The sequence below is a fragment of the Agrilus planipennis genome, unplaced genomic scaffold, assembly GCF_000699045.2.
Source record: "Agrilus planipennis isolate EAB-ADULT unplaced genomic scaffold, Apla_2.0 scaffold95, whole genome shotgun sequence".
Taxonomy (NCBI): Eukaryota; Metazoa; Arthropoda; class Insecta; order Coleoptera; family Buprestidae; genus Agrilus; species Agrilus planipennis.
In genome coordinates this window covers 336799-355284 of record NW_020438861.1, presented here as the reverse complement: position 1 = coordinate 355284, position 18486 = coordinate 336799, and the positions used below count along the sequence as shown (strand labels likewise).

General features: G+C 32.7%; 1 protein-coding gene across 3 annotated transcripts in view; it reads right to left on the bottom strand.

The window, feature by feature from the left end:
• Positions 1–18486, bottom strand: part of LOC108735923 (dual oxidase) — a 104805-nt gene that overhangs the window by 67500 nt on the left and 18819 nt on the right. For all 3 annotated transcript variants that reach the window (XM_018468156.2, XM_018468158.1, XM_018468157.2), the window contains one exon: positions 12408–12488. In XM_018468156.2, coding sequence (XP_018323658.1) covers positions 12408–12488 — 81 coding nt within the window. Of the gene's footprint in view, positions 1–12407; positions 12489–18486 lie in introns of those variants that run through there.

Here is an 18486-nt window from a genome sequence, read left to right as displayed (position 1 = left end):
GTATACATATAAATTACAGTAGATAAAATTTAAGGCGGTTATCTCTCAAGTGACAAAACTTACTGTAATCATTTGTCAGGAGCAGCAGCTATAGCAACTCAAAGGAATGTGAACGAACGACTATGAGGAGTCTTTCCTTTCTATTCATGGTCATCACAATCCTTCTGATGCTGTCGAAGAAAATAGTTGACCATTTCGCAACGGACACAAGAGGTTAATGTATGGTTTAAAATTTCGGGAAATTTTATTATAGGCCCCTTTTTGTTAACGGAAATTTAAATTCAGACAAAAATTTGAACATATTGAGAGAGCAAATTATTCCTGCACTTCAAAGGCTTGATACGCATTTTAATGAAATTTGATACCAACAAGACAACTATTCAGCATACTATTATCCTAATTATTTTCATTAGAATTATGTTGTTTTCTTATAATTTATATTAGAATTATTATTTATGAAAATGAAAATTATTAGATAAATATTTTCTCGTATTTTATTTTAAGAAAAAATGGCAGTTTTAATTTAGCTTCAGACGACGAGAAACAGTGATGTAATTAAATTAAAAAAAAACGTTAGAACACTTAGACATGTAGCTTTTTACTAATAGCAGAGACAGTACTGAATCTCGTTCTCGAAATATTGTCTCGCGTCCTCTCTCTGTCGATAATTTTAGGGGAGTCCTATGTCGTAATCTTAATCAATCCTAAATTTGAAATACATGTAACAGAATCTCCTTATATTCGGTTATCTAAGTGCCAATACATTCAAAACACATGAAAAAGATGGAAAAGGGAATTATTAATTATTAATTAATTATATATTACAAACATTCTTTTAATAGAAAGAGGATGGGCAATTATAAGCACTACCGATGGAAACTGAAAAAAAGCTGGAAAGTTTAACTAAAGATATTGATAATTAAAAACAAAAATGAGAAACTTAAAATTCGCACAAAGAGAAAGAAAAACCACATTATTTGAAGGAAGAAATAGCAACGAGAAAAGACTAACTACATTTAACAGCAACATTTAGACTGAGAAGTGAGAACCTGACGACAAGATACTGTGAAAAAGAAGAAATGGAAAAGAAAATATGCAAGTTATGTAAATTTGAGACTTGAACATGTTTCTGAAATTTGTAGAATAACAGGAAATAGTAAGAAAAAAGCAAAGTACCTACTTGTTTTATGAATAATGATGTATTAATTAGTTAAAAAACATCGGTTGTTTGTATTTATTAGTAGCAATTCAATTTATTAATTTGACCATTATTCTTTTAAGACAATAGAATGTTGGAATAATTATTGCATACATGATAAAAAGAAAGTGCAATAAATTTTCTGTTTGCGATTTAAGACTAAAACTTTTTCATCGTTCTTCATATTTTCAGAAAAATAAATTTATAATTACATATAAAATATTGGGGTTATTTGCATTTATTTGTAGTATTCTGAGCTAATCTTCGCATTTCCCTAAAACTAGAACAACCCACATCCTTAACTATTTGCGAACAGTAATCTGATCTAGGCCTACCTCTATCCCTCCTAACTCCCGTTTCTGCCTCTAATATGTCTCTGACTAGACTTTCAATGCCTCAGAAGGTGTTCTACCAACCTNATCCAATTAGCTATAAATCGTTGAAATATTGTATGATCATTAATAACTGCGTTTTGCGTTTGTATTTCAAATATTGTTTATCCGTTATATGATATCATATCAAGAATCAGTATGTATATGCATGTATTTGTCTTAAATCTTATTGCTGTGTTCAATAAAGAATAAAGTATAAGCATGCATAGAGGTAAAGTTTGTTTTGTGAATAAAACGGCCATAAAACTCATCAAGATTGACACTAATGTAAACAACTCCAATACCTACATGCCAAACAATAGCAGGTCTTTCTTGTGAAGAGCATTAAAAACATAACAGATTGGGTTTGTTTTGTACATTCCCAGTGAGAGGAAGTATACATGAAATAATTTTATAAACTTGTATGATGACAATAATATCCGTTCTTATAAACCTATTGTCGTGATTCAGTTTGCGTCGGACATTAAAAGAGAAAGTGCCTCTTTGATGGGAAAATAGTATTACTAAGTGAAATGGTGTAGTTTTTGCAATAAAAATTTGGCAGAATAGCATTAAAAGCTCTTGATGCAAAACAGATTAGTTATTGCAAATTGATTCACAAGGTTAAAAAATTGGAAAATTAAAGTGTCATTTCATGTCACCATCATATTATGAGAAAATACAAGAGAAATTAGGGGATATGATAAACATTATGATGACATTGCCGATGATTGGTCATATTTTTTTGAAGTTCGTGAAAGAGCCAGTAAGTTAAAATATTCAATAAATTTCTTTCGGTATCCCTAAATTTTTTAATGGCAGTTATAAAAAACTGTTGACGAGTTTATATGAAAGAAATTAATTGTAAATTACATTGATGATTTCTTTTGAGAGATAAAAATACTTTGCATTTAATGTATTTTACATAATATCATAATAATAAATAATGTAAATTTTGCTGCAATTCATAACAATACAAAGTGAATAAAATATTTAAGTGTGAAGTTTACAGCACATAAATGATCATAATAATAATACTGCAAGGAGAGAATAGAAACCGATCATATATATGTTCTATAATTGATAGTTTTGGAGAGTTCTATGGTAGCTAGGAAGACTAACATACACGTTTCAGAGGTCTCCTGCAAATGCAGTAAATTGAACGTTAATAAGTGCCAATAAATTAATACAAGCAGCCAAAAGTGTAGCTACAAAGGGTTTAGTGCAATACAAGATCAGATAGAAGGAAAAATAACTACCAAGAAAGAAAAACCAAGCAAAAAAGTGCAGACTAAAGAAAAGGTTAGGAACTGACATCACAGCATAATAAAATAGAGCGAGTGGTGAACCGTAGGGAAAGGGAAATATCATAGAACCAGTGCTGTACCGATAGAATGGGTACCAGAGGTAGGCCACCAAAAACACGCTTAAGCGAAAAAGAAACGCAAGGAACAAGGAAAATAACTAGTATGTTAACTAACAATGAGAATGACAGTGAAGAGAACCATAATAAAACAATTAATAACACAAGTACAAAAGACAACAAGTTGACAAATCAAATTCTTGAAAAACTAAACTGCCTCTCCCTCGAAATAAAAAATAATAATGAAGACAGAAGCGAGGATAATCTCAAGCTAGTGAACGAGCTCAGAAAGTAACGAGCAACATAGAACAAATGAAAAACTGGATTGCTAAGAAAGGAGAAACATGGATGAAGGAAAAGGAACAAGAATAATTGGAACAAAATTTATAATAGTCAGTGCATATATGAAGAATAAATTCTACGAAGACAGACTAAGCATGCTGGAGGACGGCCTGAAAGAATGGACAAATAACGACAGAAATACACCTATAATGATCGGTGGAGACTTCAACGCAAGGATAGGGACGAAAAACCAAATAGGCCTATCGAACCATCTACCTATCAAAGTAACACTCAGTATTGGAAAACCGCCTACAAATACAAGAAGAACACATACCACAAAATGGGAAAGGATCATCAAGTGGATACCAGAGCAGAGAGATAATTACAGACGAATACTAGAAACCGATGAAACACAGGACCTACACTCAGACAACACCAACGTTCTCAATAAGAATATTACGACAAAAATGCAAAAAGCAGCTAGACAGGCTGGAATGACCTCCAAAAGGCCACTAGACCTCGTAATCTGGACCAAGGATCGCCCCTGGTTCAATAAAGAATGCAGAGAAGGCAAAAAGACAGTAAATAAACTACAAAGAAAGTATCTAAAAGACAGGGACACTACCAAGAAAGAAGATTTCGCCAACGCCAGAAGGAACTACTTAAAAATCGTAAAAAAGGTAAAGGAGGAATATAACAAAGAAAGGGAGAATATGATAAGACAAGCCAAAGACATGGGAACATTCTGGAAAATTATTGGAAAACAAAAAAAGGTCAACAATGGAGTCACCGATCTCGGTAGACGACTGGTACATATTTTACACAATCAGAATGCCTGCAAAGTTGCAACCAAACCCAATACAGTACTACAAACACCCGACGCTAGATGTGGAGATTACAACGGATGAAGTCACATACGCAATTAAAAGGATGAAACCCAACAAAGCCCCAGGTCCGAACGAGTTGTTTGCAGACTTCTATAAAAACATGCCACCAAGCTGGTTGAATATATTAACAAAACTATTCAACAGAGTGTTAACCACAGCTGAAGTTCCAGAGGATTGGAGCCGCTCTGAGACCATCATGTTCTATAAGAAAGGTGACAAGCATGACCCACTTAATTATAGAGGCATCGCACTAGCGAACGTAGTAGCAAAAATTTTCACGTCAATTCTTGCAAGAAGGCTGACCGAATGGACTGAAAATCAAAGAATCCTTCCGGAATGACAAGCGGGATTCCGGAGAGGAAGAGGGTGCGATGATAACATTTTCACCTTGAATGCCAAGGTTACTATCGCGGTTACTAAGGGAAAAGGCAAACTGTATGCGGTGTTTGTGGACTTTCAAACGGCATTTGACTCCGTGGTGTATGAAGTGCTATGGAAAAAATTAAACAACTTAGGGGTAAGTCCTCAAATAATCAGAGTGTTACAAGTATACTACTCCAAAGCCTCCGCAAAAATAAAGACAGCACCAGGTTGTAAAACCAAAGAAATCACGGTAACAGAGGGAGTATTACAGGGAGACCCACTAAGTGCGCTCCTATTCATACTACTATTAGCAGATATCACAGATTACTTCAAAGCAAAAGGACATATAAACATCGAAGAAAGAATTGAACTCCTGTTATTTGCCGACGATCTGGTAATACTAGCAAACGATATCGTAGACCTTCAACAGGAACTAACTACCCTACAACACTATACCGAAGAAAACTGACTCACGGTCAACACCACGAAGACGAAAGGAATGTTATTCAAGAAAGCAGGAAAGAGCCCGAGATTGAGGAAGCTGCGATATAAAGGGCAAGGGATCGAAATGGTCAAAAATTTCACATACCTAGGAATACAGTTTACAACATCAGGATTATTCACAGAAGCGGTCCAATCAAGAATAACAAAATGGGAACAAAAAATGACACTCTTCGACGCTATAGTATCACCAGCGCTACTATATGGTGCAGGGATATGGGGCCTAAACTTCATTGACGAATTAGACATAATACAAAGAAATTTCATAAGAAACATCCTAAGCATCCCGAGACCTACACCCTGCTACGCGATAAGATGCGAAACCGGGGCTACGTTCCTTGAGCAGAGAGTAGCCAAACGGGCATTTAATTATTGGGCAAAGATATTAACAATGCCAAAAGAAAGATATCCAAGAAGATGCTACGTTTGGATACGCAAGGGTCTTTGGCATTAGCCCGTTTTCACTTGCTCAAAGTTACCAGTGAAAACTGAGAAGACCAGGAGAATAATAATAAAATAATTGATATTTTTGACGAATTTGAGGAGAAATTAAAAATCGATTCAGATTTTAATAAAAAGAAATGGTAACTCATTTGTTACATATTACTATTTAAAACACATAACAAATACATTTACATGTTAAGAAGATGCTGATGAAAATTAATCCTAAACCACTAATTATGCAGAATAAAAGTAGTTTGATGCGAGAGTGTATGTACTGCGAAGTGGCTCTCAAATATATTCCAAGAAAAATAATAACAAAAGAAAATGAACGAACATATCGTGAAGAAGAATATTATGTAATTACAATTANCATACATGATAAAAAGAAAGTGCAATAAATTTTCTGTTTGCGATTTAAGACTAAAACTTTTTCATCGTTCTTCATATTTTCAGAAAAATAAATTTATAATTACATATAAAATATTGGGGTTATTTGCATTTATTTGTAGTATTCTGAGCTAATCTTCGCATTTCCCCTAAAACTAGAACAACCCACATCCTTAACTATTTGCGAACAATAATCTAATCTAGGCCTACCTCTATCCCTCCTAACTCCCGTTTCTGCCTCTAATATGTCTCTGACTAGACTTTCAATGCCTCAGAAGGTGTTCTACCAACCTATCTCGTCTAATCCTTATTGACGTCCACAGAGTCCTCTGTTCTCCTATTCTTTCTAATGTTTCTTCATTTCTAACCTTCTCTATCCAGGATATCCTCATCATTCGCATATAACACCACATTTCGAACGCTTCTAACCTTTTCTTTTCCGCCACTTCTACCGTCAATGTTTCGCACGTCTCCTACCTTCCCTGTTTCTCAGAATTTTCAATTTAAGATTGGTCTTCATACCTACTACGTTATGATCACTATCTATATCTGCTCCTGTATAACTCCTACAGTCCTTAACTTGATTTTTAATTTTTTGCGTAACAAGTATGTAATCTAACCGATATCACCCTAAATCACCTGGCATCCTCCAAGTATAGCGCCTCCTAAAGTGATGGTTGAATAAAGTATTCGCGACGGTTAAGTAATGTTTATGGCAAAATTCTATCAATCTCCCCTTTCATTTCTATTGCCCAATCCGAAAGAACCTGCTATCACACCGTCTTTACCTTCCTTACTGCGTTGAAATCTTCTACAACTATTAGGTTTTCCTGCCCTTTCACTAAACTTAACACGTCTTCTATATCTGCATAAACCGCTTCTACGTCTTCATCATTGTAAGATAATGTAGGCATGTAGACCTGCACTATTACTGTTTTTACCGGTTTCGAGTTTAATTATCACTTTCCTATTGCTGTTTTGTAAATAACTATCTTCACACTGCGCTTTCTACCCCAGAATTACCTTCTACCGATCCTGTATGTATTATTTTAAAGTCTCCACTCCAGAAGTCTCCTGCTTCGGGCCAGTGCCAACTTTAAAATTTTCCAAATCATAATGTAGTCGTTTTAGATGACTATCAAAAGTTGTGGTTCTGATAAGAAACGATTTACAACGACGTTGAACACATTGCTGTGTCTAAGATGAGTAGTAGAACTGATGCAGCATCCGATGGTTGATACTATTCCGATTTTCAAGGGTTGATACTATTGCAGTATCCAAATAAAAGTGAGCCTGGTGTTAGACTGATTTGTGTGCGTAAATGTCTGTGACCTAGTTGGTCGCACTGTGTCGCGATCTAACTTAGTCGGCACAAATGAAGAACTTTAATTATTACATATTTGAATTTTTTATTGCTATACCGAGTGTTCCCACAATAATGTGGTGGTTTTCCGTTGCCTTTCACATCGCAGTATTGTGCATCAGAGTGTCATACCGATCCTCATGCCACCCTGAGTACCAAAAAGCTGCTGCCCTCTTATAGGGAAACAACATTATAGGAAACATAATAGAAAAATATTAATGTGTAAATTCATTTTCAATTTTACCTCTATAAACTATTTCAGGATATTAAGGGAGAATTTGTTGCTGTTGTCGAACCCTCCCCTCGCGAGGTAGTTTATAGTGCATAAAAATTGAAAATTAATTTTCACATTAATATTTGATATTAACCACTATTAAATATCAAAGTGCTTCATATATATATAATAATAAAAAAAGACGTACAATTGCCGTATAGTGGGACTGGGTAGGTGATTTTTCGAACATTTTTTCTGTGAATGATTTTTCCAGATTTTTTGCAAACACAATATAAAAATAAACTCAAATTTGAATGTTGCGGTGTAGGTAAAAGAGCATCTAATTTTTAGATTCTGCATCTAATATGAACACTTAAAACACCTAATTTTGACATTTTTTAAATACGATTTATTGACTGCGTGGCTAGCATAACAGACCTAAAAAAATAGACTTCCACGTTGGCATCATACTTGCACAATTATCTGTATAAAAATGCCTATGGAGGAATATAAATGTAGGCATTATATTTTATCACCATTGTTGCCTCGGTGATAATGGTGATTTTTGTATTGCTTACCGTAAGATAAACTAATTTACCTATACCGCATTCCAAGACGTAGAAGCTATTGGAGGCCATTACGTGCCCTGAATCAATGTTTTGTCTTTAAATCAACCCAGTGCTTGTTTTCTTTATACCCAAATATGTATATGAAAGTATGACATTGATTTAAAATCTTTGTTAGTGTATAAAATGCAGTAAACATACAACTTGGAACGAATTGGAAAAGTGTTCAGTTATAGAGAAACGGCTCGGGATGCAGTCCATCTCTTTCATGAGGGGTGAAGATCTAACATAACTACTGGTAAGGAAAATCTAACTTTCGCCTTTATAATATTAGTATGGATGAACTCTTAACTGGACTTTGTCACCTAGACAATCACTATAAAATATGTTTGGTTTTAGAATAGAGACGTTTGTACTGGAATATATGCTATAAATACGTCAAGGGTTTGGCTTAGGTAATGGTAGAATTGGAATATGCAAGCTGCACACTATCGATTATGGCAAAAATTTAGACGAATTCAAATAGCGTATGATAAATTTTAGTGTGAATAGAAAGTATTCATGTAACGTTTACGTAATTTATGTGATTTAATAATTAAACTTGATGAATTGTTATTTTAGATTAAAGTTACTTTACTTTACCGTATTCTTAACATATGAAAGTATAGTGCTAACATTAATATCTGAACACAACGGAAAGGTTTAGTATATCATATATTGCTTTACTTTATGGAGGGTAAAGGTAAGGAGAACTATCTCGTATGGGGGAAAAGTTGAAAAAGTGTCCAGCTATAAGCAGTAAATAACAGTTCAAAACCCTCCAAAATGGCGCTAGTATAGGCAAAGGTATTATATGAATGTAGCAGAAGTTGATGGATTGAAGTAGTGACTAGAGTGATTAGTGACAGTCTAGTATACCAAACCTCAACCATTTAGGTAGTTCAAAGTAATTTTTTCCTTGTTTATTTTTTATCCTATTCTAATAACTTTCGGAGCTTTATTTGAAATTTACCCTGGTGCTATTGTGGCGCCACCCTAATTTAATGCAGTTTGACGGATACTTTTTCACAACAGAGATGGTACTCCTTACCTCTACCCTCCATACATTAATTAGACAAGCTATTACATAATATGACAAATTAGTTTTGGGTAGTAATTAGACGTATATTATTTCTGCATTAGAAGTGAAGAAATAGCCGCTGAAGGTTATTTAAGGCTACCAAGACTCAAATTTATCAGTGCAATCGGTTTGTCATGTAACATACATTATTAAGTAATAAATAGCTGGCGAAATTTACGGTTTACTAGTCAATGCATCAGCCGATCATTAGTATCTTATGTTGTACATAGGCACCTATTATATTACTAATGCTACTCTAGAAAAAACAATTGCTTTGAATTTTAGCGGTGAGGATATCGAAATTACCACAATTTTTCTAAAAACCGCAAGATACGATAATGTATGATCCCCGGACAGGGCTGTAGCTACAGTCCAATTTGAGGTAGGGCAGCATTGGTTACAGGTAAGGCAAAAGTAAAAAATTGATCTGCTCTCGAAGTATGAGCTCCTAAATCAATCACTATATATATTCAATAGCTATTCGTAGACAAATAATTTCTGGTTGAACTTCCAGATATGGATGTAGAGATCCACGTCTAAATGAGTGAGGTAATAATTAATTGTTGGGTGGGGTGATACGAGTAAATAAATACGACCAANACAATTTTAAAACATTTTTGATTTACAAAACTTATAATCGAAAATAAAAAATAATGAAGTCACTTGCGGATGTTATTATTCTTGCTTGTCTTTGATTGAATGTTTAATCTCTTATTACGGATATTACGCCTAAGTCGAGTAGGTGTTGAAACAATAATTTACAGAAGGTTGTTTTTTTTATCTTCAACCCACTGCATTTTGTATTAAATTATCCACTATTTCGCGTTCGTTTTTCTTTTAGTATTATTGCTGTTTGTTCTTTAACAAACTAACACTTTTACGAAAGAGTCCGATTTTAGGAAAATACAGAAGAAATGAATTATTACTCATTGAAAGCCATGTCTAATAAAAAAATTAATTGTTTTCAAAAGGTTAATTATAATGACGTTAATTTATTTAACAGAATTCTTCGAAAAAGTGACGTTAACTTTAATGACCTAGTTAGCTTTAAAGAAACGACCGTGGTAGTACAAAAAGAATTTTCTACCTAATAATAAAAATAAACAAATTGGCAATACCACTTGAAAAATAAGTTGTGTAGTCAAATAGAATTTCTGTCGCACTGTTGAATGTTAATGTTTACTTTCAGTTACTTTCGATTATTTATAACATTAGTGCTCCAAATCATAGAGTTACATATAAATACAGGGAGTCTTACGGTGATTATCCATTAGAATATTTCTGAAACTACAGCTCGGCTAATGAATTTGTAGCCGCAAGATGCGCACAAGCGGGAAAGAGAGCGCAAACGAGTAGAGAGTGGCCGATATACTTTGCAGCACCTTTTTGGACTATGTATTGTCAGATGAACAAATGAACCTGATTTGGATGCCGCCCGCGACATTGGTCATTTCATATTGCACTAATTCTACGCAATCTGTACACGGTGATTACTACTCAACAACATTAAACGAAAAGTGGTCTAGTTATATCCCTTTCACTTTTCCACTTCGCATACCTATGACTTGGTTATAGATACTTTGACCGAACTGTACTTAGATTTAAATTTTGAAAATTTGGACAACCTTATTGGGTATGCTCTGCTCATTTAAAACAACGGCATCGATAAAGTTAAGCTTCCCGTTTAAAATAAAATAATTCGAAGTATTCGATCATGGAACGTGCCTATCACGAAGAGGTTATCTACGCCGGGATTCGTTTCAGCAAGTAGATATCCATATATTTAAATGGACCTTATTGGAGCATACGTAATCCTAAAATGTAAGATTGTACTACAGGTGGCGTTTATCGCGCCATTTGTGGTATTTTATATTCCCGTTTAAACTTTCAAAGTGGGTTAATAAATACAGGGTGTTAAATATTTCATGGCGGATTCGGTTTAACTTCAAACAATCGTAAGTCTGTTTTTTCAAATGGAACACCCTGGATTCATTTTCATAGCTTATATAGAATTTTATTCTTTGGTTGGACCATGGTTCCCCATATCCATTTCCTCCAGTTTTCCAATTACCTTTCTTTGTGAAAGCAACTAAAATAGTTTATTTTTTTACGAAGATGACTGAAATTCTTAGCAGAACTTTAAAACAAAATATATAGGTAAGTTAATTGTTGTCACTTAAACACCCATTATATATGTACCATATCTAAGGACACGTATTTCTCACAGTTATCATGTGCCCTTTATTAACATACAACAAGAAATAAATTATAAAGTGTTGACAAATTTTTACACAGGGCTTTCTACATAATACAAATAAAATATTGCAGGGGTTACTTTTCCTACAATCGTAACGACCAACTTCTTTTAAGGAGTGTTCCATTTACTTAATTATTAATTACTTGGCAATTAATTAAGTGCAAATTAAAATTATAGGAAATAGTAACAATACTTCCCCACTAAATTCACGGATATCTTCTGTCACTAAAAGTAGCATAATTTATTATTTCAAAAAAACAATGTCAACAATTATAAAAGAAAGGACAAAAGGAAGAGATCAGAATACAATAAGGCTAACTTAGCGAATTTTTTTGCATTGGAGGTTTTAGATTATAATCTTTCGACATTTAGATAATTAATAATTAATAACATCAAAATCGCGATCCATGCATCTGATAGTTTCGATAAATTATTGATCCAGAACTGAAGATTCTGGTTTATAAGATAGACACCATCCCATACATGAATTGCGCCACAGATTCAGTTCTTCAAATATCTACATATCTTCTTAGGTCTTTATCAAATTGAAATACAGCAGTATACAACAAATATCAGTAGAATGCAATAAACCGCTGATATCTTGATATTATATCAGCATCCTTTTTCGAAACAACTTCGTTTTGGTCAGATTTATAGAAACAGAAGAATGAGTATGTTAGAAACCCATGTCTGGTAGTTTCAACAAATTACTGACCAAGAACATATTGTTCTTTGTTGTTTTGGCGAATGATTTAGCGATCCATCGGTCTTCATACCAGAACAGTTCTTAATATAATACTTGCACAAAATAAAATGAAAATCGAAAGTTAGATAAAATGTATTCATCACCTAATAATTAAATACCTCGTAAGCAACCACTAAAATGCGAAAGTGTTTAAGGTAATCTTCAGTTTTACAAAATCAAAAAATTTTTTTTTAAAGTTAAAAGAGTTAAGTAAATCGACAATGCAATTAATTTAACATTTGAAGAATAAAAGAATATATATGGAAATTGAAGTTCAGTAAACAACTATGTAGGTAAAAATGCAAAAAAATCAGCAAAAATTTTTCGTTTTATTTTTATAACTTACCTACACTTCCCCAATCAGGATGGGCCAAATTATTAAACCATCCGTCATATCTTTGTTTCTCTGTTTCACTATATAGCTTTTCTGGAAAAAAAGAAATTATAAGTTAAAAACTAACAATAATAAAGCCATGTGTATATGTGTTACACTCTTTTCAAGGAAACTATTTTCCCATACTTACAGCTAGTTATCTTTTAATTTAGAAATGCTTAGTAGACTAATTATCAATATTGTATTCTTTTATGAAAACTTAATTCATTCTAGCTTCAGACTAAGCCTGATTATTATTATCTTGTACTTCTAAAATAAACTTCTTTTTAAAAACTCTTTTGGTGGAACTTTTATCATATCAGTTAGCGCAGTCAGTAGGATCGTCTTTTCCGTAATTTCAAAAAAGGCGATTAGTGAATATTTTTGGGAATTTAGTGGCGAACTTTTCTCGAACAGATTCGTGTACTTTTTCGGGAATATAATGGTGAACCCCTTTTTCTCGAACAAAACTATTTTAACATTGAGAACTCATTGGAGAAGTGAAACATTGTGTTGTCCATAAAAACCTTTCCGCCTGTTCGCCCTGCTGCTCAGGACCCATGGACTCTTATTGACAAGGTTGGTGATCCTTTAATTAACCAATTTACCAAACTGTACAGGTTTACAAATACATTTACTTTTTCTAAATTATATAAATTTCTAATATACTTGTAAAAACATGGCCTCAAACGAGGAAAGAAACTTTTCAAGAAGAGAATTGGCAGAGCTAATTCCTACGTGTGATGGGGATAACATACCTCTCCATGAGTTTATTGAAAATGTAGATTTTGTTTTTATTAAATTCAGTGCTGACGATCACTATTTTGTTAGACTGACTATTAACTGGTAGGACAGGTAAAATTATTCTTTCTAAAAGAGTAGATGAATGGCCAGATATTAAAATTTTTGAATTATAAAAATAAAATAAATAAAAAAATTAGTTAAAATAGGCAAAATTTCTTCTAAACAATATTCAAATTACCATAAATTTAGAACTAACATGCAGTCGTCTGCCGAAAGTACTCCTAAGGCAAGTACATATAATTTTAAGCCAAACTATTAACTAAAGGCATAGTTTTTCGGGTACACCCTTTAAGGGGTTTTCAAAACCTAAAATTCAATCGCTAGAAGCAGTTGAGAAAAAAACAGATTCTGAATCTGAACACGAAATTGAATATCCTCGATTCGAAAAACAGTTTATTTTAACAACGGACGCCTCGCAATATACTATTGGAGCTGTCCTTTTACAAGGCCCTATAGGTAAATATTTGGCTGTGACGTATACCAGTAGGACATACAAGGAACATTAAACAGAAACGCGGATGCTCTTTCTAGAATCAAAATTGAACCCGAAATTCAAAATTAATTAAAAATTAATATTGTGTTACGGATATACCCGAGGGTATTGATTATGATATATTTCTTACTGACGAAAGGTCTTATGACACACTTAAGACCGTAGTAGGAAAATTTAACGATAAAAATCATACTTTTGAAATTCTCTTCCCATCTGATAAAATAAAAAAGGTAAACTTTATACTTCACGACACAGAAGGTTCCCAGTTTCGATGAAAATATTGAACTTAAACAAACACAGTCAAACCCCAACTTAACATATATAGTAAACAATTATTAAAATCCTAGAGAATTAATCGAAAACGTCTTAATTATTTTACCTTTGGCATTTTCTAATGATCTGTTGCGATTTACCATATCAAAGGAAGAAAAAGATACATTAATTAAAGTTATTAACTATCTTAAAAACAAACTAAATTCTCCCGACGATCAGGAAATACAAATTAATAACACCTATAAAAATTCAGGTAACCCGGAAAGTAAACAAAACATTTCCTTTCATCACGACCCGCCAGCGTACGGACATAAGGGTATAAATGAAACTTTAAATAGAATTCATGAGTACTTCGATTGGTCAGGAATCAAGGACGATGTAACAAATTATATTAACAATTGTGAAACGGGTCAAAAAATAAAACAGTGAGAAGATCTTATGAAAATCCAATGACTATAACAGTAACGCCAACATATCCGTTTGAACGCATAGATATGGATACAGCCGAAATTTACTTTTCAAAAAAACAAAAGCGAACAGTTTTAGTAATTCAGGATCAATTGACTAAATTTATTCAATGTTACTTATTGAGTGACAAATCAGGTGTGGTATCAAATCACCTTTTAGTTACTTTAGGCATTCCTAAAAGGGTTCATTGTGATCAAGGAGGCGAATTCCTTAATAAAATTCTATCAAAATTCGAAAAAGAACTATTTATGAAGCACACATACACTATTTCATATTATCCTAAAAGCAACGGTGCTGTAGAGAAAGTTATTTGCACCTTAAAAAATACAATCCCAACATTATTATAATAAACATAGTAGTAATTATGAAGCATTATTATCCCACGCCGTGTTATCTTACAACTCTTCAGTAAATAGTAGTATTAAATTGCTACCATATGAAATATTATACGACATTAAACCGAGAAATGTAAATAATCTCCAAGATTCACACGAGAATGAAAAAAAAAAAAAGGATTCTTAGCAGATTGCATGAGATATCGCATAATAATCAAGCTCAGCAAAAACAAAAGGTTAAAGACTCACACTTTTCGAGAACTAAAAACCAGTTACCGCAGTACAAACTAGGCGATAAAATATTTCTAAAAAATTTCTTAGTAAACAGGCAGGGTAATTCCAAATGGTTGGGTCCATTTCAGATAATGGAAACTATTAGCGAAAACAATTTCAAAATTTATAAAAAATCGAGAAACAAAGAATTCACTATGGTTAATATCTAACAGATTAAATTATATAAATCTGTTTCTTCTTCAGATGCGTAGCCGTAGACGGATGAGTTGCCTAATACAGAAATATATTTCCATCCTAAAGGAAATCTCATTGTATCTGACACTTCTTACACTATTTTAGCTTACAAAAACACCTACATAAATCCATTATTTTCGAATTTGAAATCCAGATTCAAAATTTAGAATTTAAATTAAATAAGTTACATTTCAAATTCAATAATGTTACCATTTTAGGGATCACAGTAATGAAATTAGAAAAAGGTTTAGAGAAAATTAGATTTTTATTACCTGCAAAGCGAGTCAGAAGAGGTTGGTTTAATATATTTAGGAAAGGCTTTCACACATTATTTGGTACTTTAGATGAAGACGATGCTGATAAATATTAATAAACTCATAACAAATCTTCAAAATTCAAATAAAAATATATGGAAAATCCTAAAAGAACAAACACATCTTTCACAGGTATTGTTAACAAGTTTCAATGAAACCTTGACTAAGGTAAATGACAACGAAAAGACACTCTAGCAAAATTTGTTAGCTATCGATCAGTCATTAAAAAATAATACAAATAGAATTAATGAAAATCATCTAGCACTTCATATGATAAACACAGTGACTGTTNACTAATGTTTGACTTTTTCGGGCCCAAATTAAATTCCAATCATATTTCTAAGCATTAGTTATTAGGTAAATCTAAGTAATTTTATAATTGGGCTAATTAAGGTCCTAATTTGGTCCGGATTAGATTCCTAAATCGGGCACTCCTAATTAGTTACGAACAGGGAAGTGCGTTACCTTTCTAATTAGGGGCTTCTTCGGGTCCCTCATTCAGAACGAGTAATAAATAATAAGGGCCTTAAAAAAACGAACCGAAATACATAGTAAGGTTATTGACTTCTATAGGGTTTCCTGTTCTCCTATTCTTGTTAATGCCTCTTCATTTCTAACCTCTATCTACGGTATCCTCATCATTCGCTTGTAACTTCACATTTCAAACGTTTCTAACCTTTTCTTTTCCGCCACGCCCACAGTCCATTTTACGCACCTGTACAATCTTTTTCGAATTTCTAAATTAACCGTTCGCGGGAATAGAAGTGACTTCTTTTTATTGAAGTCGACTCGACCCTGAGTTATCCTCTGCTTTATATCACTACTGTTTCTTCAGTCCTGACTTATCTGATTTCCTAGAAACCTAAAATCGGCCACTTTTTCTAATTTTTCGACTCCTATCTTTATATTCGCTGTTTCCCTGCTTCCCCTTTTCTTGCAGACCAGTATTTTTGTTTTACATTTATTTATTTTTATACAATCCTTGTTTTGTCAGTGCCGTTTCCATTTTATTTAAAACTATCTCTAACTCCTCCTTGCTAGATGCTAATACTACTGTATCATCTGCAAATCTAAGCATACCCACTAATCCTTTGCCCCTCTGTATCTATCCCTACACTTGTGCTGTCTGTAATGATCGCGTCTTTGATGTATAGATTAAATTAATAGCGTTGACAGTATGCATGCTTGTCTGACTCCCTTCCTAATATTTGTTTCTCTATATTGCTGCTCTAGCTCTATAACTGCTTCTTGATCTTTATATAAACTAATTATCACTCTTCTATCTTTGTAACTCATCCCTACATTTTTAAGTAAATTTAACATCTTGTCCCATTTAACATTGTCATAAACCGAAAAATATTGATGAATTGTAGAACAGAATTACAGCTGACATACAACAAAAAACCAACCACAAATCTTTCGAGTGTTTCGAGACTTTCGAGATCGACTTGCCTATTTTCGGAAAGTTGATGGACAGTAATTTAAATATTTAATTAAATGTGTGTTGTTCTCTTGTTTAATTTTCAAATAAGAAACCCCTCAACTTTAAATGTTTGTTTCAATCTACGCGTCTTCCCAAATTTGAAAGAAATGAGTGAATAAGTATTTATGCAGGCACATTAACAAAAATACTATCCTGCTCAAAATTAAAGTTTAAATGATGGTCTTTCGCTCAACGTCAAAAATTAGTTTTAAAATTAAAAAAAGCAACAATGCCAGCGACTTTGGGTTTAAAAGAAAAGAATTGAAATAATTTTACATGTAAAAGATAACGCATATTGATTTTAAAAGTAATAAGTGAAATATACCATTTACACGGCAATTTTGATCGGAATTGTATCATTACATTCGTAAGCTTTCACGGCCGGTTTCTAATCGATGATGAAGAGCTTCTGGGCTTTTTTGTGGCGGCACTGAAGATGTCATTTATTAAACGTCTGCAATCAGAATTAGACCACGGCAGAAAAGCCCAGAAGCTCTTCATTATCGAATTGTAGTATTGTTAATGTGCATGCATGGATATGATATAAGGGTAAGAAGAAATATACAAAATCATAATTTTAGCAATCCATAGATATAGTTGCTTATTTGTAACTACTTTTTAATTCTCAACAACCTTCCTTTATAATGATCTTTGTTATTTTCAAGAATAAAGGTACTTCACTGTCAAAAATTTCATATTTTATGTCAACATTTGTATAATTACTGACAAATTATTAAGTCTCTCTATGTCATTATGTATTTTGGATTATGCAGGACATTTTGTAGAATAACTTTTTTTCGTAAGATTAATAATAAAAAAGTTTCCTATATGCTACCAATTTAAGTAGACACACTGTATTTGACTATGCTTGGATACAATTCCTTATATAGCTCTATATCTAAAAATTTACATATATTTAGATATAAACAGACATAACAAGATACAGTCATATATCGCTGGATTTAAACTTTTTTATCGAGAATTGCAAAAGAAAAAGGCTTCTACTTAAGTAATTCCTTTCTTAATCACATTATAAAACTCCAGAAAAAAGCACTTATTTTAAGTTAATTTGTAAACATATATAATGCTTGTCTTGCTGACATTGTTATTCGTGAAGATGCTCTCAACAATAAGGTGGAATACACGTATAAAGTTTTTTTATTAAATAAAAAAAGATGATTGAGAAACTAAAATTCAAGTTTTAAATGCTTCTTATACATTATACACTGATTTTCAAGTGCATTATTTTATTAAAACTCAGTTCAGATAACAGTACTTCACCAATAGTTAACGGCTTTAGCAATATTTTAAATAATAAATTTCTTTTTGAGAAACTCTAAAGCTAGAAAACATAACCGATCGGAAATAGAATTGCACAATTTTAAAACATTTTTGATTTACAAAACTTATAATC